Here is a 26,693-nt window from a genome sequence, read left to right on the forward strand (position 1 = left end):
TGTAGGGAAAGTCTTGATTGAAGAAAAATGGTTAGAAAAAAGGCCAAACTATTTTTTAGTAGAGAAATTGTATCTAACTTGTAATAGCAAACAAACTGAAGCTATCTGGGAGTGGGTCACTGCTTTTTGTTTGCCAGAGTAAAGAATAACCCAACTGTGTGTGACCACAACCATTGTAGGACCCTCATCTTCCATTGCCTTCCATCATATTACATGCCTGTTAGTGTAGCCTGTACATGACAGCTATCAATAACCTTACATTTCTTATGATTACAGCATGACAAACGGTCAATTCGGTCCTGTAATACTGTTTGTTGACCAACAACCCAATACAAAAACAGATACTGTAGAGAGCCTCATCCATGAAATCAGAATGAATAGGTTACTTTGTTGAGAACTATCATAGCAATTCTTATTTTTTCATTTAATGTAAAATCTTTTATGGTTGGACGAAAAAAAGTGAATTTTAGATATTTAGATATTTCCAACAAAAACATTTTATTTATGTGCAAAGGATATAAGTTAACACAGTTCCCATTAGAGGTATTCAAGTTCCATGAAAGACCAAAAGAACCTATACTCCTCACCTGCTCCTCTTGTCTTGGCCTTTTCGTCGGCGGGCCCTCATCTTTGCTCTGAAAAATTCATATAGGCCATTCTGCTCCCAGCCTTCACTGCACATGTAAAAAGGACACAGATTCAGATAAGCTGAATGAAACCTCAAGGAGATATTGCAGAGAAAAAAAAAAAAAAAAAGTTTTTATACCACCTCCACAGGACCAGTTAAACAGCAATGCATATTATCTATGGCCCCCACTTTGTTACTTTGAAACCACAGAATGCAAACACAGCTGTAAAGAGGAACTATAATGGTTTTTGGTCAAGTGCATTGAATTTGTTTAGGTTTAAAAGTCATTCACAAATAAACATTACTACTGGTTAAAGCAATAACGATGATTTTAGAGATCAACAGACATCCCAATTCTCACATCCCGATCTCCTGGGAATGATCGGTGCGGCGGGGAACAGCTGTGAACACCAATCTCCTTTGTATAGATTTTTAGCTGACAGCCACTTCTCTTTCTCTCCCTCCCATGGCTGTCAGCTAAAAAGCTATACAGGGAGATCAGTGTTCACAGCTGTCCCTCCCGCCACACCGATCATTCCCAGCTGTTTCCTGTGTGCTCCTCCCCCAGCCCCCTCCGTGTCCTTCTCCGCCCCCCCTGTTCTCTGCCGCTCCTGTCCCCCTCCTTCCCCCCCCCCGCCGGCTGCAGGGGGAACTGTCAGGAATTGGACACAGTGAGCGAGATCGCTCCTGTGTCCAGTGATAACTGAACAGGGCAAACTATGTTTACTATGCTCAGTTTATGAATGAACAGGAGCCTCTGTCTCCTGTGCATTCATCTTCAATGCTGAGAAAGGGACTGGGGAATCTGTTTCCTCAGTCCTTTACTCTGCCTCAAAGGGGAGATGTTAGGGGTCTGTGTAGACCCCTAACATCTTACCAAAGCCCCCCCCAAAAAAATATATATATAAAAAAAATAATAATTGTAAACAAATTCTAAAAAATAAAAAAGTATTTAAAAAAAAACAAAAACTACTGACACCACTCTCCCCTGCCCTACCAACACTGTCCACTGCCCCAACCCCCTCCGCCCAAAAAGCATTGTGAAAAAATAATTAAAAATTGTAAAAAAAATCTATTATTAAAAATAAAAAAAACTACTGACACAATGTCCACTGCCACCCACCCCGCACCCCCTTCCCCAGAAGCACTGTGAAAAAATGATTTAAAAAACGCCGCCTCCCTGAAATGAGTTTTTGCAGGTTGGGATGTCTGGATTAATCCTGGCTAAAGTCCAGCACTGGTAGCTTAAAGCAATATTAAATCCAAAAGCAAACAATATATTGCAGCTTACCAATTCTTAGATGTGATGGCTGCATTTGTTTTCTTTTTTAGGCTTTCTACTAATTTTCATCTGGTGATCCGCAACACAAACTCTCCAGCAGCATGCATCAGTTTACATGAATGAAACAAACCACTTAACACTGACAGGAGTGATTAAAATGATCAGCTTGTGTTTATTCATGCAAAACCTTTATCCCAAAAAGGAAAAAAAAAAAAAAAAAAAAAAAAACTTGTTCGCTGTAACTGCTTAAAGTGTGAGCTGGAGTTTGGCTTCAATTTGTTAGTTCTAAATCTGCTAATACATTTAAACAGCCCCTCCCCCAGACTGACAGTGCGGTGTTTCCTCTGCACATTCATCCAGGGTGGTGTCTGAGTAATACAGGAGCTGTGTTGAAAACAGAGGGGGAAAAGCCAAAGAAAAGAAAACTGATGCAGCCACCACATCTAATGATTGGTAAGCAGTGTTAATTCTGATGTCAAATTTCAATTTAGTTTCAGTCATGGTCTTTTGACTAAAATGTCATTTTAGTCATCTGAATTGTTTTATTTCTAGTCGTATTTTAATTGACTAAAATCTAATGGGTTTAGTTAAATTGTAATGCATTTCCCTAGAATTGCCAAACTCATTATACACTCCTGGAGTAAAAATCTAATAACATGTTTTTTATAGTATTTAGGTTTCAACATGCACTACAGACACAGATTTAGCTGTTGTGATATCTAGTGTCTTTATAAATAAAACTAAGTTTCATAAACACACACAAATATTGCTTTCTGACAAACAGAAATGCAACTGCACAATGTCATCCGCTTGCCTGTCCACCCCGTACGGGTAAGCAAATACTCTGACAGCAAGACTCAATGAACTACCACTGCACGCCACAGCTCCCCTTGTTAATTCACTGAAAACTACAAGCCGACAGCCCTAAGGATGGCGGGGCTTGTAGTTCATTCATACACACAGAGTTGTGTGTGTGTAACTGCCTTAGCAAATATAGAACCATATGAAACATCCTATATCTTAACATAATATAAAGTGGATATTTTATTGGTACTACTTAGCACCACGTTACATGGTCTTAAAAGGTGGACAGTCTTTTACGCTTTAAAAGGGCATCTCAAGTGCGTTAAAACTGACCTGTTCCGGGGTCTATCATGTGATGGAGGGCTATAAAATGCCTCAACAGCAGCCAAAAGCCTTTCACTGGGTGGCATTGGAGGAGGGAGGCGGATATCTTTGGGATCAAGAGGCTTGTACTCATGATCTTCAAGCTGCATAGGAAAAAAAAAAGATATTACTAATAAGGCCTCATGCACACAGGCTGTTAAAATAACGTTCTGAAAACGCCAGTATCTTTGCAGTGATTTTTTTTAAACTTTTTACAACGTTTTTGCAATAGCGTTTTTTTTATCAAATTTTTAAATTTTTTTTCTTCAATGGATCAAAAACGTTAAAAAATGTTGCGTTTATCAGCGTTAGAGCATTTGTACAGCTGAAAAACGTCTCTCAGAACCCACTGGTCCTGGTTTTTTTTTTTACAGCTTAAAAACGCCTATGCCATTTGCAGCTCAAAAACGCCTAGGTGGGCATGAAGCCATAGACTAACATAGACAGGCCTTTTTAAGCTGAAAAAAAAAGCTCAAAAAAGCAGCTGTAAAAACGTCCGTGTGCATGAGGTCTAAAGTGTTATCATAAGGCAACAGACATAAAGCTGAAATGCAATTTAAAATGTTCAGACACATTAGAATTACTTCAGTTCTCCAGATTGTCATTTGGGCCCCTAACCTGACTGAGATACAGGTTTAACCACTTCCATACCAGGCACTTTCCCCCCTTCCTGACCAGAACAATTTTTAGCTTTCAGTGCTGTCGCAATTTGAATGACAATTGCGCACTCATGCAACACTGTACCCAAACTAAATTTTTTATCATTTTCTTCTCACATACAGAGCTTTCTTTTGGTGGTATTTGATTACCTCTGTGGTTTTCAATTCTTGCTCTATAAAAACGAAAACAGACCGTCAACTAAAAAAAGCTGATCAGCGTGAACCAAGGAAAGACGTTTACCGGCACTTCCTGGTTCATGCGATGATCAGCTGTGATTGGTCACAGCTGATCATGTGGTATGAAGCCTCTGAAGTTGCTGTGTGTCAGACTGACACACAGCACCTCCAATCGCCGCTCTGCATGCCGGCTGTGTTATCTTGATCATGTCATATGGCGTCTGGTCAGGATAGCACAACCACTTTGCCGCCATCAGTCTGCTATATGGCAGGAGGCAAGTGGTTATGTAAGAAAGGTCTTCTGAAGTCACTAAACACAATAAACAAACTTCATCTAAAAACTTTAAAAGGGGGGGGGGGTCAGGTTAATAATATAGCCTAGCCGACTAACTAAAGCAGCTTTTCTTAGGCTTTGCTTAGTTATGTACTTCGGTCATCAGATGACATAGCCACCAACCCACCAGCATCAAATTGGAACTCTGTCTTCTCAAAATTTCTAGGGTAACACAAAGAACACAGGCATTCTTTTAAAAACTTTCCCCATGCTATCTGATATCCTTACCTGGTCCTGGAGTATAGACAAACAGGGCAGTTAGGCACAGAAACCCTGAGCCCTGCAGGGTCCCACTAGTGGTACACAAGTAGCCAAGTGGTATTAAAAAGACTGAAGTAGTCAAGTGGTTATTAAAAAACAAAGGCCCCCCCCCCCCCCCCCCCCCCCAAAAAAAAAAGTTTCAGATGTCTCTTAAGAGAGAGGCCATTACCTGTCTGAAGGGCAGTATGCTAGCTTGGGGGACAGTTCGGCTGTACCCAGTCTACATCAATGTGAATTAAATTACTGCCCCGGAAAGAATAAACAGTCCAGAACCTGGAGATAGCAGCTTCCATCAGAAGGTTGTGAGCCAGATGCTTTGGTTGTTGACAGATTCCCTCTAAATCCATCTGATCCAATTATTTACCAGACAATCTGCTAGTGACAAGTTGCATCTGTAAACATGCAAAAGGCAATAGTACTAACCTTAACCAATGGCGCCATAAGTCCTGCAGGGAGGTCAAAGTAAGGAACATTCGGAACAAGACTGGGGTCATCATGGTTAACGTGTGGCGGCCCTGGTCTACGCATATGAGGTGGTTGACCATTAAACCCATGTGGTGGTGGGCCAAATTCTTGGTGTTGAGGACCTCCCCACGGAGGATGTTCATTCATGCCAGGATGTGGCATTCTGTGGCCTTGGTGATGGTGTGGTGGTCCCATATCTAAAGTGAGCAGAAGAAAATAACAGGGAACGGTCAAAAGATATCAAACAAGAGTGCTTTACAATTCACCAGCATACTGCATACAAATTACAATGACATCACACCTTGTGTAAAAAAACAAAAAAACAAAAACAAAAAACCCTTTAACCACTTTAGCTCACCTGTATACCCCCTATGGACCAGGGCAATTTTTATATTTCCACTATGGGTCAGTTTATTTGGTGAGAACTTTGTCATTGTTCAAGAGAAGACAATACATTCATGTTTTTTTGTGGGGGGGTGCGGAATAATCTTTCTTGACAATATTGTTTTGCACAGAATGCTTTATTTTCCATGGAAGCTATAGCCAGTTTAATTTTTTTTAATACTTTTCAGGATGTTAATTCAACCCACCAGGGAAGAATACTTAGCAGAGAAAGTGGTCATGCCAGTAGAATCACTTTTTGAGGAATTTTTCTCGAAGGCCCCTCTCCGAGGCCACCAGATCCTCCATTTTATTCATTTCAGTAACCTTTTTTAACCAAATGGAGATTGAAGGTGGTTGTGTCTGTTTCCAGAAAAGCAGGATACAGCTTTTCACTGCCATAAGCAACAATGGTAAAATGGATGCTCTGTAAGTCTTCCCCGATATCTGGTGATGATGCAGAAGAAAGAACCCCCAGATCCCACGGTATGACATAATCAGTGAATTTCTGAGCAATGGGACCTACCTCCGACCAAAAGGAGTGCAGAAATCAGAAGGACCAAAGAATGTGAAGACAGCCTATCCCCCCCCCAGCCAGCACACATTAGGACCAGTGTGTTAACAGTTTAAATCCTGATTTTTGATATTCTTATTATGCAGCACTGAAAGCACTGGCAAACAAAAAAACAGTGCAAGCTTGGTAAAAACCCCTCCTTTGGTCAGCATGCCATAGGTCTGTGGAAAAGCAGTTCCAATAGCATGGCATGGGCAAGGATCTGTGTCCCTCAGTGAACAACATGAAATGGATTTCACGGTGCATAAAAAAAAAATCTCATTTTCTTTAGTGTTCATTGAGGGAATTGATGGGTGGGCAATGGCAACAAAACACTAACAGGGCCACTAAAGAAAAAAAAATTAACACAACTGGAGACTGCCTGCCGGTCAAAGGTCCACTTGAAGGTCCTTATGCCCAAACCTGACATCAGAAGAGGCCTGGACATCCATCAAAAAAACCTGGAAAACGAACAATTGTGGTACATATAGCAGCAAGACTCACTATATCCAGCTTATGGAAATCCTTATGGAAAACGAACCTCCTAACTTAAAGAATGTCATCACCAGACTCAATATCCAAGCACAATATGAATGGTTACTTGCGTATACAAACTATTCTACAACTAAATTAAAAAAAACAAAAAAAAAAAAACAAAAAAAAACACAAAACTTGCAAGAATGGCTAAATAATTCGAGAGCCTCCAATTACCTAAAAAAAAAATGTGAACTATAAAATACATCACCAATTGATAACAGTATTCTAAGAACATGATCCAATATAATATATAACCCAGGTTTACCTCATCTTTCTCGCTTGAAGGTTATAAGATCTTGAGAGTTGATCTCTGTCTACAGTTAGGTCCCATTAGGGGTGGGCGAAAATTGACTAACAAGAATATATTCATTACCTTGTACGTTTGTTCCCCGTTTTTTATTGTAGGTTTAAATATCAAACCACATAATGATACAATATGTTATTGAACTACCCTATGCTATAATTGTTGGAATTTATCAACGGTAAAATAAAAATGTAAGAAGTTAAAAAAAATCAAACTTGGTAAACATGTGAAGAGAACACCAGGTGGCAGTGTTGCAAATCTGGGAAGCAATTGCTTATGGCCAAAAAGCCCAAAAGGTGGAACCTGATTGTTGCATCAAGGTAAAAAAAAAAAAACTTCCAGTTGCTGTTCCCAATCCCACCTTCCATAAATATTTACCAGAGTCCAACATCGATTCCGCACTGTGCCTGGCTTCAATTCTTCTCTCCCCTCTTTCTTCTCTCCCAGGCTCTATTTAGAAGAAAAAAAAGAGCCTTTGCAATCACTTGAAGACAATAAGTTTAAATGATGATCATTCTGTGCCACAAAGAAGTGGTGAATGAGAAGCTGGCTGCCCTTTGCAAGGACATCAAGAATAACAAAGACAAAGTCAGTCTTTTTAATGTAAGCAGTGGCTGCAAGGTAGACCTGCAGTACATCCAGGCAATTGAGGGAAGTCTCCCTTTGATGAACTGAAGCAAAGAGGGAGGGAAAAACAATGTCCTGGTTGAGGCAAAAAATTACCTCGGGTAGGAAGCAAGTTCTGGGCCTCAGCACCACATTTTCATTTTCCAAGAGCAAAAAAAGGGCTTTTTATAGGCTAAGGCCAACAGAAAGTGTTCTTTTAAAAAATTGGGCAACCAGCTCAGACAGTTTCCTCACAAAGATGATTGCAACAGGAGATGCAACCTTGTGAGTAAGGGTTGAAAGGGAACATCTCCAATAGGATTAAAGGGTGTTTTTTTTGGTTTTTTTTGAAGCAGCAAGAGAACCAGATTCTGTGCCAAAATCTGATGGTATACAAGGTCAAATATTGATCCAGGCCCAATTTCAGAAAGGCTCTTGCCTTGCACCAAGCAAAGTAAGCCTTCCATGTGGGATGGTGGACCTCATGGAAAGTTGTCTTCCAAACCTTTAACATTGTGTGAGTCACTGATTCAGAGATACCCCTGTCCCTCAGGCATAGGGCTTCAACAGACATGCCGTTAAAGGCAGCGACTGTGAAACAGAATGGTAAACCGGTTTATTAGGACAGAAGAGGGATGGATCTGGAAGAGCTTCTGCCAGAAGTCTATTTAGGGCAGCACAGTTGCTCATTGGTTAGCACCCCTACCTTGCAGCACTGGAGACATCAGTTGGCATTCTGGCCAGGATACTATTTGCATTGAGTTTGCATGGGTTCCTTGTGCCTCCATGTGTTTCCACCGTGAAAGCAACGCTGGTAGCTAGCACCTGCCTTAATTTGTCTTAGTATACATTTACTTGCCCCATAGCTTGTACGATTCTTGATGGCAGGGACTGAGCTCTGTGTAAATTCATGACGCTATATACTGTACATGTCTGTAACAAATAAATAGGTTAGAGTACCACATTTGCCTCTGCCAGTTCGAAGCTTTGAGGATCACATGACTGCCCACTGTCTTGTTCTGTGGACTAAACGAGCAAGGTGTTTTAGAGGAGATAAGGAACAAATAGGACTGTACTGATCCCACTGAGCCACAAGAGCATCCACTGCTTCTGGCTGAGGAGACAAACCTGCCTATTCTATGGTTAAGCTGAAAGTTCACATCTGGCATCCCCCACTTTGGTGTCAGGTGAATCGGCCTGTCTAAAGACCGGACAAACTTTTTCCACAATGAAAAGATAATGTGTTGATTGGGACTGCCTTGAAGGAGGCCAACTTCATTCCCCAAACTGTCATGCAGAAGTGAAGAGTTGGGTGATTCCTGAAGTCAAAAACCTGAGTATGGAGCGAAGAATTAGGATTTTCTTCTGAGGAAGGAAGATGGATGCTAAATGCTGAGAAAAAGGATACATAACACTCCACCCAGTAGATGGCGTCAGCGGTCAGGAACTCAGGGCTCTTTGATACACCAACAGAAAATGATTATTTCAAATGGTGCACAATGGTACTAACAAAGAGCTAAGCTCCTGGTACTTGGTCCACACAGCATTCTAACAAAGTGAGTCTTCAGAGATACGGTCACCCCTGGGGCTGCGCCATAGCTCTGAACCTGGAAATCACTCCATGGGGAACACAATATACAGGCAGGTCTGGCAAATGCTACAACTTAGTCTGAAAGTCACATTCCAGGCTAGCCCAGCAATGGTTTAGTCCAGCGGGTTCCAGGTTCGGCCTCCAAAGTGAATGCTGAGGAAATACTGATCCAGAGAGTGAATAGAGACCACCAGCTCAAGGAGATAAAAAAAAATATGAGATCATAGAAAAGAAGTCCATTCTCCTGAACACTGAAAAAACACGAAGGCATACTGGGAGTGAGTTAAACCAAGTCAGCACAGTTTTTGTGTGTGCCCAAATTGGTGGTAGTATAACTTAAAATCTTGTCTGCTGCATTTTTGGTCAGTTATATAAAAAAACAAAACCCCACACACACCAAAAATGCCCCTCCCGGTTAAAATGCATTGAAAACGCAGCAAGAACGCATCAATAACGCACCCTTGTTACCTTTTTGATGTGATTTTTGAGCCATTTGACCTATGAAAAAGACACCATAAGCACAGTAAAATCGAGGTAAGATCGCGATAAAATCACGGCAAAATTGTGTGCATTTTCTAACACCAATTTTCGGCCACTGAAATTTCGTGCATCTCTACTTTGCATCAGTACATCACCCCCAATCCCAGGAGCCATAGCGGTCACCTTTTGGATTATTCTAAGGACATTATGGACTGAAGGGGCTGACCGCATGGCCAGATCTAGGGGGGTGCTGGGGTGTTCTGAGCCCCCCCCCCCCATTTTAGTTCCCCCCAAGGGCAGGATCCAAACCCCCCAGGGCATCCTGTCCAAGTGCCCAGTGCCACTTCTCAACAGCACCAGGGGGGTGCATGTGTGCGCTTTAACACCTCCATCTCACAGATATCCATTTTTTTTCCGTCCACCTGTGGCACCTTCTGCCAGTGCTGTCAGCTAGAGTAATTGGTTGCTAGGACCGCCCGACATCCTAGCAACTTGAAAAGGGTAGAGGTATGGTTGATCAACGAGATGGACTCACATCCCAAACAGAACAAAATAGGGAAAAAAAACCTTAATGGGACTTTACCGGGCCAAATGGTATTATAGAGTTATCATAGAAGAGTAAACGGGGGAAAAAAAAAAAAAAAAAAGAAGGAGTATATAAAAATTCATACACATTTTATTAAACAAATTGTTAAAAAGAGCAATAATAGTGGCTGATATACATTCAAGTCAACACAATAACAAAGAACAGCAAAGAGTACAGTAAAGCAATTTTTGATCATTTACTCTTCAATGATAACTGTATAATACCATTTGGACCGGTAAAGTCCCGTTAAGGGTTTTTTTTTTCCTATTTTGTTCTGTTTGGGATGTGGGCCCATCTCATTGATGACGGGCGGTCTTAGCAACCAATTACTATAGCTGACAGCACTGGCAGAAGGTGCCACAGGTGGACAGGGTGGGGTGTTCCTATTTTGTCATCCTAGCAACCAACCAAGAGCTTCCTCCGCTCCCAGTATTCAGAAAGGTCGGAACTTCCTCCTCCAGACCTTCGGTCAGTGCCCTACCTTCCGGCATTCTTGTGTAGCTGCTGGCTGTACTGAAGATAGAAAACATTGGACTGTATTGCAAGGGGGAAGGCGACCGTGGGGACCCCCCGATGTAAAAGGGGGAAGGCGACCGTGGGGACCCCCCCGATGTAAAAGGGGGAAGGCGACCGTGGGGACCCCCCCGATGTAAAAGGGGGAAGGCGACCGTGGGGACCCCCCCGATGTAAAAGGGGGAAGGCAACCGTGGGGACCCCCCCGATGTAAAAGGGGGAAGGCAAGCGTGGGGACCCCCCGATGTAAAAGGGGGAAGGCAACCGTGGGGACCCCCCCCGATGTAAAAGGGGGAAGGCAACCGTGGGGACCCCCCCGATGTAAAAGGGGGAAGGCAACCGTGGGGACCCCCCGATGTAAAAGGGGGAAGGCAACCGTGGGGACCCCGGTGTAAAAGGGGGAAGGCGACCGTGGGGACCCCTGATGTAAAAGGGGGAAGGCAACTGTGGGGACCCCTGATGTAAGAGGGGGAAGGCAACCGTGGGGACCCCCCGATGTAAAAAGGGGAAGGCAACCATGGGGACCCCCCCGATGTAAAAAGGGGGAAAGGCGACTGTAGGGGAAGTGGGTACTATGGGAATCCCGATGTAAGTGTGGGACACAATAGCACATAGGGGTAACATCAGGGGGGTGCATGTGTGTGCTATAATACCTCTCTGAGATAAAAAAAAAAAAAAAAAAAAAACACCCCAACCACCCGCAGCACCACCACCCGAGGCACTCTCTGCCAGTGCTGTCAGCTATAGTATTTGGTTACTAGGAGCGCCTGTCATCCTAGCAACCAACTCCAGACCTTAGAACAGTGCCCTGCCTCCCCGCATTCTCGTGTATCTGCTGGCTCCACTAAGAATGGAAAGCAGTGAACTGTGTTGCAAGGCTGTAAGGAAACTCCCAAGACCCCGATTAAATGTTGGGTGAGGTGACTCTGGAGGCCCCTACATAATGGGGGGAGTGACTTTAGGGACCCTGATGTAAGAGGGGGTGACCGCTGGGGACCCTGGCGTAAGGGGGGGGGGATACGACTTGTGTCCCTGATGAAGGGGGGGGGGGCGGCGGACGACTATGGGAATACCAAAGTAAGTGTGGGACTCTGGGGACCCCGACGTAAAGGGGGGGAAACGACTCTGGGAATCTTATGTAGCGCGGGAAACTCCTTTAACCACTTCTGGACCGCCCACCAGTCGGTCCTTTGATGTTAAATAACATTGTTAGGGCAGCTATACCCCAGTTTAGCAGCAGGCGGTCCGCTTTAGGATAAAAGTGGTTTCCGCTGCGGATTTGCAGCAAGATCACTTTTAAATCGGCGGGGGGAGAGGTGCCCCCCCCCCCCGCCGCTTACCGAATCCGTCGGTAGCGGCGGTGACGATCCGATTCTTTTGCCTGCTTGCCACTAAGTCGAGTGAGGGAATGATGGACCCCACTCGACTCAATGCCATTGGATGATGGCAGTGACGTCAAACGTGACTTCTGCCCAACAGCCTTAAAAAAGGGACAATTTTTTTGTTATTGCTTTGAAGGGTAAATGTGAGATCGGAGGTCTTTTTGAGCCTAGATCTCATATTAAAGAGGTCCTGTCATGTTTTTTTTTTCTATTACAAGGGATGTTTACATTCCTTGTAATAGGAATAAAAATGATCCAATTTTTTTTTTTTAAATAACAATGTAAAAGCTTGCACGCAGAAGCGAACGCATACGTAAGTCACGCCCACAAATGAAAACTGTGTTCAAACCACATCTGAGGTATCGCCGCGATCATTAGAGCAAGAGCAATAATTCTAGAACAGGACCTCCTTCGTAACTCAAAACTGGTAACCTGTAGGATTTTTTAAACTTCGCCTTTGGAGATTTTTAGGTGCCAAAGTTTGTCGCCATTCCACGAGTAGGCGCAATTTTGGAAGCATGACATCTTGGGTATCCATTTACTCGGCGTAACGTCATCTTTCACAATAGTGTTCTTATTCAAAAAAGTTAATTTTTTCCAAAAAGATTGCGTTTGAAAGATCACTGCGCAAATACAGTGTGACAAAGTATTGCAACGACCACCATTTTTTTCTCTAGGGTGTCTGAAAAAAAAATGTATATAATGTTTGGGGGTTCCAAGTAATTTTCTAGCATCCAATTTGCAATGGTGTGAACCCCAGCCTAAACGTCCCACTTTAAGCCCTTGGTTAGGCAAAATATATCCTCTGTGTCACATTCTACTGATCCCTGAACGCTGCCTCACCTACTACTGACCTCTGCCTCATTTACTGGTGACCCCTGTCCTCTGCCCTGCTGACCCCCTGTACACTGCCCTAAAAACTGCTAACCCTCTCCTCTGCCCTCCTGACATTTCTACTGCACACCCACATCAGACAGGCTAGATCCGGCCCTGGCTGACGAGGTTGTGCAGGTTATGCCATGTGCACTACTTATATGTTTTACATATATATTAAAGGTTAATAAGGGGTTAAAACAGGAATACATATTATTAAATTTAAGGTAAGGTTTCTTTAAAGCATTAGGTCACCTTTTCACAAAAAAAATGAAAAGGTGAACCGACACCACCCTCCCCACTTTCACAATCCCCACTGCATATGTCAGGGCAGTCCAAAGAGTATGAAAATGGAGATAGTACAATGTCTGATCTATTTCTGTGATGTGGATTGAGCTTTAAAGTGATTGTAAAGGCTCTTTTTTTTTTTTAAATAAAAAACATGTTATACTTACCGCCTCTGTTGCAGTTGGTTTTGCACAGAGCAGCCCGGATCCTCCTCTTCTCGGGTCCCCCGCCGGATCCTCCTGTTCTTGGGTCCCTCTTTGCTGCTCCTAGCCCCTCCCTTCTTTGAGTGCCCCTCAGCCAGCAGCTTGCTACAGAGGGGCCCCAAGTCGAGTCAGAGCTCCATGTATCCATTCAGACACGGAGCCCCGACCTGGCCACATCCCCCCTGTCCCTTGATTGGCTGACTGACTGACAGCCGCAGGAGCCAATGGCGCCGCTGTACTGTCTGAGCCAATCAGGTGGAGTGTACTGGATGGCTGAGGGGATAGTGGACATTGCTGGAGAGAGAAGGAGATCAGGTAGGTAATTGGGGGAGCTGCTACACACAGAAGGTTTATTATCTTAATGCATAAAATGCACTAAGATAAAAAACCTTCTGCCTTTACAACTCCTTAAAAACATTTGTGTTTAGTTCATCAAAAAAAGAAAGACTTTAGGCAACACTGTAGTAAAATTACTTTTTTTTAAATGAACAGGGAAGTATTTTAGCTCCCTTTTTGGGAATGAACAGTGCACAAGTTGAAAGCATTAATGCTTACTACACTTAAGGGCCTGTACACATCATAGCACTGCAGTGGAATTTATTCTGAATTGCATCCCAAAGACCTCGTCAGATGTGTTACAGTACACTGCCAAAAATGCTACATGCCCCTTTTTTTGGTGCGTTAGACATCCCAGTCAAATGAATGTACTGCCCTAATGCAACACATGTGCATTGAGGCAGGACATCAGTGTGAATGGGCCCTTAGGCCCCTTTCACACTGGGGCGGTTTGCAGGCGTTATTGCACTAAAAATAGCGCCTGCAAACCGCCCCTAAACAGCCTCCGCTGTTTGTTCAGTGTGAAAGCCCGAGGGCTTTCACACTGAAGCGGTGCGCTGGCAGGAGAAGAAAAAATCTCCTGTCAGCCGCATCTTTGAAGCGGTGAAGGAGCGGTGTATTCACCGCTCCTGCCCATTGAAATCAATGGGACAGCGCGGCTATACCGCGGTAATACCGCGGCTCTAGCCGCGCTATACGAGGGGTTTCAACCCTTTTTCGGCCGCCAGCGGGGGGTTAAAACCGCACCGCTAGCGGCTGAATACCGCGGTAAAACAGCGCTAAAAATAGAGCTGTTTTACCGCCGACGCCCCCAACCGCCCCAGTGTGAAAGGGGCCTAAGTGAATTGTTTCTAAAAACTGACAGCAAATAGAGAAAATGCCATGTCATGTACTCTTTGCCCATGAATATTTATTAAACTGCATGTATAGCCAAAACTTATTTTTAAGTTTTAGATATAGTTTAAAAAAAAAAAAAAGTTAAACCCCTGTCAGTTTTTTTTTTTTTTTTGGTGGCTGCGTGGAATGGAAATTTCCTTTCAATCCCTGTCCCACAACCACAATAGAAAGTTACAGGAAATCCCCCAAAGTGAGGCGCTCATGAAACACGTGTCCGCATTAGGATTTCCCTGCTTTCACCTCCGTCCCTTAGGGCAGCTCTAAAATTTTGGGATTCCTCTTCACTTTCTCTCTCATCGACAATGATTAAGGATTCCCATCAGGGACAAAAGACAGCAACTGCAAAAGAACTTCAGTTGTGCGTGCATAGGCTGCTATAGAAATTACTGCAGGACAACACGCACTGGTCTTAAATGTTATCAAACTGTTTTTGCCATCAAGGTGTTTCCACAAACTAAAGCAGCAACAAGACAGAATAGCACTGTTAAGAATTACCTGAAGGGAAGTCTCCTTGGGGATAATCAAATCGGTGAGGAAAAGGAGGTCGCTCAAAGGGGTGGCGTGGGGGAAAGTCATCCTGCATAAACCGTGGAGGAAATCGGTTGAAGTTGTGAGGGTGGGGTGGCTGGTTGAACTGAGGTGGATGTTGTTGATGAGGGGGAAAAGGCCCTCGAAAATGTGGAGGACGCTGCATGCGAAAAGGAGGGTCTCTCTGAGAACCACCCCATGGAGGCTGTTCATGCTGATTACTCCAAGGAGCATCAAACTGGTTATTCCACGGAGGTTCCCTTTGGCTGTTCCATGCTGGTTCTGGCTCATTGTTCCAGTTAGGATCACGATCACTCCACATACCTTCATGGCTATTATTCCATGGAGGACAGTGTGGTGGGGGTGCCTGGTGATGAGGAAAAGGGGGTTGTTCACAGGGCTGTTGAATGAAGAAAAGGCAAAAAAAGTGAAATAGCTCAAACAAGTAAATTTCTTTGTAGAATATTAAAATAAGACAAGAAAAAACAGCAAAGGATAATTTTAGGAAACATACTAAGAAAATTAAAGAAATAGTTCAAATGAGACTGAATAGATTTTGCGTACCTGCTGCTGTCCCCAGGGAGCCATAGGCTGGGGCTGGTCAAACCAAGGTGGTTTGTTAGGAGGCATCTGCTCATGAGGAGCTGGACCTCTAGCTGCAGCTGTGGCAGGATCTGGTACGTTTACAGGAGGGGGCTCAAATTCTGCCGGAGTGGGGATAGCAAGAGTAGGTTTCACTTCCTCTGTGATGAAAAGATAGCATTTAAAATGAAGGAAGGGTGAAGTTACATATTGCATATGAAGTATAAATACCACTAAATAGAACAAAAAAAAAGAAAGCGGAAAAACAAAAACAACCAAAAAAGAGTTGGTTACCTGGTGGGGGCACTTGAGCTGGTGCAGGGGCAGGAGCGGGCGCAGGAGGCTCTGGAATTTGTTCCATCACTGGGATCTGGATCTGCTGTTGCTGCTGTTGTTGTTGCTGCTGCTGCTGTTGTTGTTGTTGCTGCTGCTGTTGTTGTTGCTGCTGCTGTTGTTGTTGCTGCTGCTGTTGTTGTTGCTGCTGCTGCTGCTGCTGCTTTAAGCTAGCCGCAAATTCTTCATGTTGTGTTTTCAGGGTTTGGATCTGTTGCTGGAATGCCATAAGAATTGGCTGCACAACACCGGAATTCTCAGCCAGTAAAGCAGCCTGAATAAAAAGGGAAAACAAGATAAAAAGGTAATTGGCACTCAAAAACAGCGACATAATCAGGAGTCGCTAAATAAGTAGAAGGATTCTAACAGGCTGAATACACAAATTTATAGTGGATTGTAAAAGAAAAAGGTTTTAAAAAAAACAAACATGTCATACTTGCCTGCTCTGTGCAGTGGTTTTGCACAGAGCAGCCCTGATCCTCCTCTTCTCAGGTCCCCCGCCGGCGCTCTGGGCCCCTACCCCTTGCCAAGTGCCCCCATAGCAAGCCGCTTGCTGTGGGGGCATTCGTGCATGCTCGCTCCTGAGCTGGCTCTCAGCATCCATAAGACACATAATAATGTCTCATTACTGCATAATAGAATAAAAAAAAAAAAGTCAGGGCCTATATCGGGTACGATAAACCAAACTGAGTGAGAAGTCAGCAAAATAGACAATGTTTGAATCTTAACATCCCAGATCTAGAGAAACTAGAGTAAGTGGCCTTGAGACCCAACTAACCCATATTTTGTGAAATATCTTTGGTCTTTTCTGGAGTTCAAAAGTGAGCTTATAAAAAAGGTAGGTTAGCATTGACTTTTTGCAGCCAAATATTAACTTAGGGGGAGAAGGAAACCCCCCACAGTCAAAATAAAGGAGCCACAACAAGCATCTAGCATACATAGAAATAGGAATCCCAAGCATCTAGCATACTTAGAAACAGGAATATCACCAAATATACATATTTAACAGTTCTTATGGTGCAATATATTGGGAAGACCCAATGCTGATAAGATGAAAGTACTGATCTCTACCAAAAAATTATAGACAAAGGGACAGTTCCAGAAACATAATTGAATATGTCCACTATTGTAAAACGTGGTGTTGGTTGCCACCATCCCAAAGTAAGTGAAAAAAAGGGGAATACCCTAGAAGGAGCGGGACCTTAAAAGGCAACTTCGACCGCTAACAATCAGTATAAAGCTAATATTTATTGATACATCTTAAAATAAATTGTCCACTGTATTTAGACATAAAAATTGTAAAAAGGTTACATGACCATTATAAACATCTTGCATGTGAATGCATTTCCATTTTCCACACAATATAGAAATTGTCTATGTTTTTACAATTTTTATGTCTAAATACAGTGGACAATTTATTTTAAGATGTATCAATAAATATTAGTTTTATACTGATTGTTGGTGGTGGAAGTTGCCTTTTAAAGTCCCACTCCTAGGGGGTCCTCTTTTCTTCAGTTCCAGAAACAATGCAGAAAGTCAGCTGTAGAACCACAGCCCCGAAAACACTCAGGAGTTGGCAAAGGCCCATTTTGTGCAACCTAGTCGGCGTGAAGCAACACTGGAGGAACAGCTTCAGTTGGATAGTCCTGTCTTTGGAGGAGAGAACCAAGCTCTTACGTTTCTTTAAATTCCCACCAATTACTTTCAGCAAGCTGAAGGGCTGGTAGGGACAACTTATGCTGGGCATTTAAGTATCTAGTTGAAGAATCTGCAAAAAGTGCAGAGTAATAGAGATATTTTAGTTTCAGCTGGGTTTCGTATTCGTTTTTTGAGGGAAGTAATTAGAGTTGGGTTGCTTAGGGACCCAAATTGTGTTTGGACAGCCTATTCGAGTTAATAGTAAAACAAAAACATTTGGTGAAAGATCAAAGTCTTCTTGTAGTTGTGAGGAGGATTTAAATCCCTGCATGGTATAAAAAGCTGACACAAATATTTGACTCCTCGAGAAGACGATCTCCACCTGTCAGGAATATAAAGTAATTCAAGAAGAGAAGGGTTAGACCATAATGGATTATTTGGGAGGATGGCCAGCGATCAGATGAAGTATGTTTTCCTGTCCAGAAGAAAAATTAGAGTTACTGGTAACGTCTTTTAGGACAGCCACCTATGAGAGACCTCGGCTCCTCCCTTCTGAGGGAACACCACCCAGCCTAGATTTAAAAGGCATGCTTTCCCGCTGACTCCTCAGTTCTTCAAGAGCAATTCCGGCCAGCTGGGGAGACACAAGAACACATCATACACCATAAATTACTTTTTGATGGTTCCTGAGTCAGGAACCCAAAAGGAAACCAACCAGGGTGGGTACACGGTGCTGTCCTGAAAGACTCCTGGAAAAGACGTTACCAGTAAGCAACTCCAATGTTCCCACAGCATCATGCAGGACAGTCACCTACGAGAGGATAAGCGAGCACTTACCCTTGGGGGGGGGGGGGGGGGGGGGGGGGGGGCGGCTATGGCTTACAGGACTCCAAAGAGCCTGATCCCTTTGCGGACAACAAGATCAGCCTCTAGTGTAAGGTAAAAGGTGGGAGAGCTGAATCACGTTTCCGCTGCACAGATCTGGTGTGGAGTAGCATCAGCTTCTCTGAGATCTTTCTACATATAGGCTTGTCTAATTGTTAGCCTATGCCATCTTGCCCAGGTACTGCTAGAGATTTTAACAATTACTTTTAGTCCCTGCAAAAGAACAAGGAAGGAAACCCCTTAACACACAAACCAAAGTTCAAAAGGAAAGTCCCACGAGGGCCTGTATTAAGTAAAGTTTGGTCCTACTTGGGAGACTGCAGACCTAAAACTGGTCCAGCTGCCGTAACTCCTCCAAATCTCAGATAAGTGGAGCATAAAATATAATCTTGAGGGATCCCTCTTAGTAGCCAGACCACCAGGTTCCCAGAGCCCTCAGGATAGAGAACCGTGGTCCTTCAAGCCAGTGTGATACAATGAGAACGACCGTAGTGTTCTCTGCCCACAGGTAAGACTGCGGGTGGGCAAGCTGGCATAGCACCTGGGGAAACGCCCGCACTGAGCGATGGCATTTACCCAACAGTGCCAACCCTATACCAGTTCAGGCCCAAAGAGGAAGTTTTATGGGAGGAAACCAGAGTTCCCAGGTCAAACTCGAGATCCCAGGGTTAACCACCCTATAGATGGTCCAGATGGAAGTGCCCGCAACTGCAAGAGGGTGTCTCCACTGAGTTTAGGCTTAACTTCTGTGATCAGATAAGATCAGGTGCATTCAGGGTGCTGTGGCCATAGGCCAGCATTCCTACCTGGGTCACCCTTGTATTTCACAGGAAGGGCTCTCTTCCTGTCTGCTATGCGATTTAAGAATCGCATCCAGCCCAGGACAATGAACAAGTCGCCTGTGGGAGGGATAGCGCACAGTCTTGGACATGCTGTTTGTCACCCACCACTTGGGGGGCTGCCCGTCCTCTTACTGACCGTGCATCAATGTGTGTCTGCAATTGTGTCAGACAATATTCTGAGATGCGTGACACCAGTATAAAATGCCAGAGTAGTTCATTTTCCTACGATTACAGGTCCCTTTCAGAAGAGAGAGTTCATGCTCTTGAGCATGGAACCCAACAATACCCCTCTGTCTCCCAAGACTAGGCCGGCAAGTCTGGATCTGTGGCAAAAAAAAAAAAAAACTGCGTCTGGTGGGAGCAGAGGGTACTGAACCGAAGCCTTCCGAGAAGCTGGACCCTAGTCTTCTCCGGCTTCCATCACACCTAATGGACAGGAACGCCCTTTCCCACTGCTCTGTCCTTGGTCATGGAGCAAGAGGGTTTTTCTTGTCCTCCTGCAACCACCTACTCCAGAGAAATTTTATAATAAAAGGAGGCCTACTGGATTCACCATCCAGGCTTTCTCCCACTTCTTAACAAGTATTCTAGAAACCTGTGTATCTTACTAGGGTCTGGTCACCTGAAGGTCTTTAACCCTCCGTGATGCCATCTGGGGGGCCACCCCCTCATATCGGGCTCTGGTCACCAGAGATCCCGTTTAGTTCCCTATATCGGGTACATACAGGTGATGTGGCCATCAGGCACCATCTGGCGGGCAACCCTGTAACCTCAAAACATGCAGGGTGCTAGCTTGGTTGGGATTCAAACTCATGACCTCAGTGTTTAAAGGCACAGTTTAGGTGCAACACCCTCAATGTGAGCTCTTTTTTTTTCAATGTTTGTGGGTCGACCAGGAGAACCTGGTCTGAAGATTTTAGGTGAGCTGGTTTGCTGGTCCTACACAGGCAAAGTTTTCACTGCAGTGCCTATAGTGCAGACTCTGTGTGAGCTGACCCTTCTAGACATGAGTACACGCCACCCAGCCAATGTGCCAGGTATATCAAATGCCAGCATGTGCTGGGGGGATGTAAGATACCTCACACAAACAGGGAGAACCCACAACTTGATGCAGGTACAGGAATTTTGGGGATCTGAACTAACCACCCCAGTGTTTCCAGGCAGAAGTGTCAGCCACCCGGGCCTTCGCCTCTCGATAGCCTCGCCAGAGTCACCAGGAGACTGCTCAGGGAACTGACTCTCAGCCCCATCGAATCAGTGACCCCAGAGCTGAAGTGTTAACTGCTGAGTCACTGCATAAAGTGACTTGTCAAAGGTTGGAAGGAGCTGACATGATGCTAAGATCCTATGTCTCCAGGAAGACTCTGGTTGTGAGCCATGACTGCCTCACCGTTGTTGCCTTTCGAGCAGCCAGCCTCGTGTTTTACTACACAGTGTAATTTCAGCCACACCAACTCCATACACCTCGTGCAGGAGGGAGAAAAATGTTTCCCCTTCACCCAGTCCCTACTGGTTACAAGGGGGAAAACACTCAAAGGATGTGCATGGAAGTACAAACACTTCAGGCTTACCTGTGAGGTGCTGGTGCCTGCTTCCGCTGCCTATGCAGGTGTCGCAGAGGAGTCCATCCCACCCCTTTGGTGGTCCGCAGCCGCTGCTGGTCTTCCCTTTTTGACAACCAGACCCACAGGGATGCCAAGCAGAAGTTCTCACTTCTAAGCAGAGGAGCTGCCACATGTCCAGCAGGAGGTGCAGGTGCTGTGCAGTACCTAGGACACGAACCGCTTTCCCTCGTTGGGATTTGAACTCAGGTCCCCAGCAGACCAGTCAGAGCCCTTAGCCTCTGAGCTGCCATCCATGCTCCCTGTTCGCGCCGTATGGAGACTGTAACCAGCGTCTCCTGCGCCCGCTGACGTCATACGCCGAGGAAGTGACCCTGCTGGATGCTTCCTGTGGGGCAGCTTGGAGTGCAATAGCTCCGCCCCCTTGCATGCTATGGCTTCCTCTTTCCCCCACATATACTAGCTACCTCGCAGTGTCTCCTGCCGGAAGAAACACAAAAACTGAGGAGCCGGCGGGGAAGCATGCCTTTTAAATCTAAGCTGGGCGGTGTTTCCTCAGAAGGGAGGTGCCGAGGTCTCTCATAAGTGGCTGTTCTGAAAGACGCTATGGGAAATAAAGGGGGTGGTGTGCAACATTGTAGTACAAGCAATCAGGTGAACCAGAAGCCTGTATATAAATATTATGCAGAGATTCAAAGCAGCAAACTATGGCAGCTTCAGTGGTTGTGAAGGCCTTAGCCGGAGATGGATAGAGCCAATCAATGTAGACCAATTGAGAAGCTAAAAAATAAACATAGATATCAGAAAAGGCCACACCCTACTTGTCCCTCATGAAGTGCTGAAAAAAAAAAAATTTAAGTCAAAACCGTATTTAAATCTGAGGTGATTTTAGGAATGTGAGGCTTTTAAAAACAAAAAGTGGCTTTTTGGTGACCTAAACTTTTAAAATTTTTAACATTGCGCTGTTCATGTCCTACTCACCTCCGTGCCTGTCTCCAGCACCGCACCCAGAGACTAGCGAGTGAGATGAGCACCAATTGGGTGCTCCTCAGGAAAGGAGTGTCGGGCTCTCTTAACGCTCAGCAGAAGGGCGTCTACCGAGTAATTTAGGTGCTCCAATGAGAAGAAAAAAAAAAAAACACACAAAACACTTTTCCTTCAGGTTACCCTCACACACGAAAAATTTCACTTGCTTTTAACATTCAGTTTTAAAATGAATGTAATTTCTGAACAAAAACCACATACACTGTCTGAAAATTCCTTGACCAGTAAAATGACCAGTAAGTTTTCTATTCTGCTCCTTCGAATTTTCGCATCACTGTGGTTAAATAGAATGTCAATTTGACCCCACTAACGATTAGAAAAATCAAACGAACGTTCTTAAAATTACACTATTTTTTGTATGGCCAGCATATAATATTATGCAGTTCTGTCTGGAAATCGGCAACACAGTCTTTAATTTTTTTTTCTTTAGAATAAAAAATTTGATCCGAGTCTGATGATATTAACCAGATTCAACCTCTAATAGTATATACAGTATATCTCTAAGAAAATATAAAGTGAAAAATTTATAATATTAAATAAATGTAAAAGTCTCTTCCATGGAACTTCCCAACAGGGAATACCTGATTTGAGGGCACCCTGTGAGAAATCAGCACTCAAATTCTGCTTCACCTTCTACAGGTCCAATTTTACCCATGGATGTCAATCTTGTGGCTGCTTCTTTAAGTGCTGGTATCCACTAAACCTGCAGGAACGCTTGGCTTGATCAGCCACTGGAGGTGTCGGGAGGATTTAAAGGCCCTTGTTGGGTATTAGCCACAAGCTCTCCTAGCTTGTATAGCTGGTAAGCCTTCAATCCATGTGATGGTGGATTCACAATGTCCTTCGTTTGTTGAAGATTTCTCACAGGGTGCCCTCAAATCCCCCATTCCCTGTTGGGGGATTTAACTTTAACTTTTTCACTTAATTTTATTTTTATTTTCAGTCCTTATATTTCACATGTTTTTTATACATGTTCATGTGTTGAATTGGTCGCTTGTGTTTATTTAACAAGCCATATTTGTGCGTTACTTCACTGGACTATAGTTAATATTTTTTGGTTCTTTTTGTAGGTTATGTTTTAGTTATCAATCTATGTGTTTATTTGATTATCATTTACTTAGTAGATCATATACTTTTTATCTAATTTATCACTAGCGCAGCTCCTTTATATTTACTTATTAGTTTTGGTGTGTATTTCACTTTTGAGTTGCAGTTTTTTTTCTTTTAGGTATACTAGCGCAGTTTTTTTCTTTGAGCATACAGTATATCTCTTCTGTCTTTTATTCCCAGAGTTTTTTTTAGAGATTTTGCTCCCTAACCATATAGTAGTTGGTTATTTATATTTACCACTGCACATAGATATTTAAGAATAAATTGCCTTTTTTTTAAACTATACACCACACTTTAGGGTTGTTATTCCGATTAATCGAAACAATAAATCCGCCAACTAATCGCTTATGAAAATAATCGTTAGTTGCAGCCCTAGTTAGAGAGCATTTCTGCCTGGTGAGTTTGCATTCTTAAGGTAAGGTGAAGACAAGACTGTGGGAGGATTTCTCAACTGTTCTTTGCAACAACTGAATATTGGACATTTACCATATCGTCACTTTATTATTGGACATTGTCATCATTTTAAAAAACTTTGGAGTGCTGCATTTTCTTTTTACATATAGGATAAGGTGTTTCTGTATATCTACACTGATTGCATGCTGCTCTTTATATACCAAATAGCGCTGACATATATAACATTTCAGATGTTATTTTGATCTCCCCAGTGGAAACCCACACAGGGAATGCTGTTTAGTTGCAGATGGAACTTTGCCTGGAAAACAGACAGCACTGCATGCTTTGTAAACAAAGTCAAAGTATTTTAAATATTTGTCCCTTTAGGGCTCTTTCACGGTCAGTTTTTCAGGCGGACCTGAACGGACGCTCCACGTACCTCTATGTCCGCTGATATCCAGACGGATGGAAACCTTAATTTTCCATCCGTCTGGCGGATCGGATGAAAACAGACAGGCGGATCCGTTTTCATCCAATCCCCCATAGAGGACAGCGGGGCTCTGACAGGTCCGTCCCTGCACAGCGGGGATCAACAAAGCAATCCCTGCAGAGCAAGCGGAGTCTGTGAAAATGGACATACTGTGTGAAAGAGCCCTAACAGCTCCTCTAAATAAACAAAATACGTGACTACTCTTAACCACCGGAAGGTTTACCCCCTGCATGACCAGGGAAATTTTTTGCTATTCAGCACTGTGCTACTTTAACCACTTCCCTACCCACGTATATACATATAATGCCCACAGACGGGATCTCCCATCCTGGGTGGACGTCATATGACGGCCTCGGGTTCCCAGCTGTCTAGGGGGCGGGGGCGCGCGTGCCCGCCACGTTGTTTGGGACCCGGTGCTAGTGCCCGGCGGCCGCGATGTCCGCCGGGCACCAGCGATTGCCCGTTAACCGGGCCGGACCGTGGATCTGTGTGTGAAAACACACAGATCCATGTCCTGTCAGGTGAGAGGAGAGCGATCTGTGTTCCCAGTACAGCGGAACACTGATCGGTCTCCTCCCCTTGTATGTCCCCACCCCCTACAGTTAGAAGCATTCCCTAGGAAACACATTTAACCCCTTGTGTCCCCCTAGTGGTTAACCCCTTCACTGCCTGTCACATTTACACAGTAATCAATGCAATTTTATAGCATTGATCGCTGTATAAATGTGAATGGTCCCAAAAATGTGTCAAAAGTGTCCGATGTGTCCGCCATAATGTCGCAGTCACGAAAAAAAAAAAATAAATAAATAAATAAAAATAAAAAATCGCGATTGCCGCTATTACTAGTAAAAAAAAATAAATCTTTTTTTTAAAAAAATGCCATAAATCTATCCCGTATTTTGTAGATGCTATAACTTTTGCGCAAACCAATCAATATACGCTTATTGCGATTTTTTTTACCAAAAATATGTAGAAGAATACGTATCGGCCGAAACTGAGGAAAAATTTTTTTTTTTTTTTTTTTTTTTATTTGGATATTTATTATAGCAAAAAGTAAAAAATATTGTGTTTTTTTCAAAATTGTCGCTCTTCTTTTGTTTATAGCGCAAAAAATAAAAACCGCAGAGGTGATCAAATACCACCAACATAAAGCTCTATTTGTGTGGAAAAAAAAGACGTCAATTCGATTTGGGTACAATGTTGCACGACAGCGCAATTGTCTTTTAAAGTGCGACAGCGCTGAAAACTAAAAATTGGTCTGGGAAGGAAGGGGGTGAAAATGCCCTGTATTGAACCGGTTAATTAATTTTTTTTTCTTTTTTTTACACAAATATTTATTTTTTTTGGTATATAAACGAAAAAATACCAAAAAGTTTGAAGAAAAAAAAAAAAAAAAGCAGGTTTTTCTTAGTTTCGGTTATAAAATTTTGCAAACAATTTTTCTTCATAAATTTCTGGTCAAAATGTAGTCTGCTACATTTCTTTGGTGAAATAAATCAGTGTATATTAGTCTGTATGAAAGTTAGAGTCCACAACTTATGGTATATACCGTATATTTGAAAATTGATTAATCCTGATGCACTGATGGCCTATCTCATTTCTTGATGAGTGTTCGGGGATTTATTTGTTAAACTAATTTTGCTTATAACAGCAATGATGAGCGTTATCTGCAATAGTTTTAGTTGTCATTATTTAGCTTTAATTCATGACAGCTCGATTACTATTGTGATCTGCAATTGGCTACAGCGAATCACATGGTACAGGGTGCTGCAATAGGCCCAGGTACCATGTGATAGCTGTGGACCAATCACAGTATCACAATAATAAAGCAAAACAGTCATGAATAGAAGCCATTGACATGGTTAACCACTTCAATACCAGGCATTTTTACCCCCCTTCCTGCCCAGGCCAATTTTCAGCTTTCAGCCCGGTTGCACTTTTAATGACGACAATTGCACACACTGCAACACTGTACCCAAACTACATTTTTATAATTTTGTTCACACAACTAGAGCTTTCTTTTGGTGGTATTTAATCACCCCTGTTTTTTTTTTTATTTTTTGTTAAAATAGATGAAAAAAGGCTGAAAATTTAGAGAAAACATTTTTCTTCATTTCAGTTATAAGATTTTGCAAATAATCGTTCTTAATAAATTTAGGCCAAGCCATATTCTGCTACATTTTTTGGTGAAATTACCGTATTTATCGGCGTATAACACGCACTTTTTTCCCCTTAAAATAAGGGGAAAATCGTGTGTGCGTGTTATACGCCGATCCCCACTATTTTGTGATCTGTCGGAGCGATCGCCGCCGACATTCACATAGCTTGTATTTTTAAACATGGCGCCGCGGAGTTCGGAGGGACTCGGGGGCGCTCGTTCAGCTGAACGAGCGCCGCCGAGGACACAGTGACTGGACGGAGCCGAGATACACATAGCCGAGGGTTCTCGGCTTTTCTCGGCGCCGTTCACAGTCACGCCCAGTCCCGCCATTGGACCTCTGTTATGTCCATCATAGGGACTGGGCGTGACTGTGAACGGCGCCGAGAATAGCCGAGAACCCTCGGATATGTGTATCTCGGCTCCGCCCAGTCACTGTGTCCTCGGCGGCGCTCGTTCAGCTGAACGAGCGCCCCCGAGTCCCTCCGAACTCCGCGGCGCCATGTTTAAAAATACAAACTAAACGTTTGTATGTCGGCGGCGACAAGGCTGCACGGACCACTGGGGACAAGGCTGCACTGGGGACAAGGCTGCACTGGGGACAAGGCTGCACTGGGGACTGGGG

General features: G+C 43.7%; 1 protein-coding gene across 6 annotated transcripts in view; it reads right to left on the reverse strand.

The window, feature by feature from the left end:
* CHERP (calcium homeostasis endoplasmic reticulum protein) overlaps positions 1–26,693 on the reverse strand; it is a 90,911-nt gene that overhangs the window by 32,872 nt on the left and 31,346 nt on the right. For 3 of the 6 annotated variants that reach the window (XM_073592727.1, XM_073592723.1, XM_073592763.1), the window contains 7 exons: positions 15,908–16,220; positions 15,596–15,774; positions 14,999–15,431; positions 7,127–7,198; positions 4,932–5,170; positions 3,048–3,181; positions 588–674 (listed from right to left, as the gene is read on the reverse strand). In XM_073592727.1, coding sequence (XP_073448828.1) covers positions 588–674; positions 3,048–3,181; positions 4,932–5,170; positions 7,127–7,198; positions 14,999–15,431; positions 15,596–15,774; positions 15,908–16,220 — 1,457 coding nt within the window. The remainder of the gene's footprint in view (positions 1–587; positions 675–3,047; positions 3,182–4,931; positions 5,171–7,126; positions 7,199–14,998; positions 15,432–15,595; positions 15,775–15,907; positions 16,221–26,693) is intronic. The other 3 variants (XM_073592754.1, XM_073592737.1, XM_073592745.1) reach the window with 2 other exon arrangements.

This window comes from Aquarana catesbeiana, linkage group LG01 (assembly GCF_042186555.1).
Source record: "Aquarana catesbeiana isolate 2022-GZ linkage group LG01, ASM4218655v1, whole genome shotgun sequence".
NCBI classification, from domain to species: domain Eukaryota; kingdom Metazoa; phylum Chordata; class Amphibia; order Anura; family Ranidae; genus Aquarana; species Aquarana catesbeiana.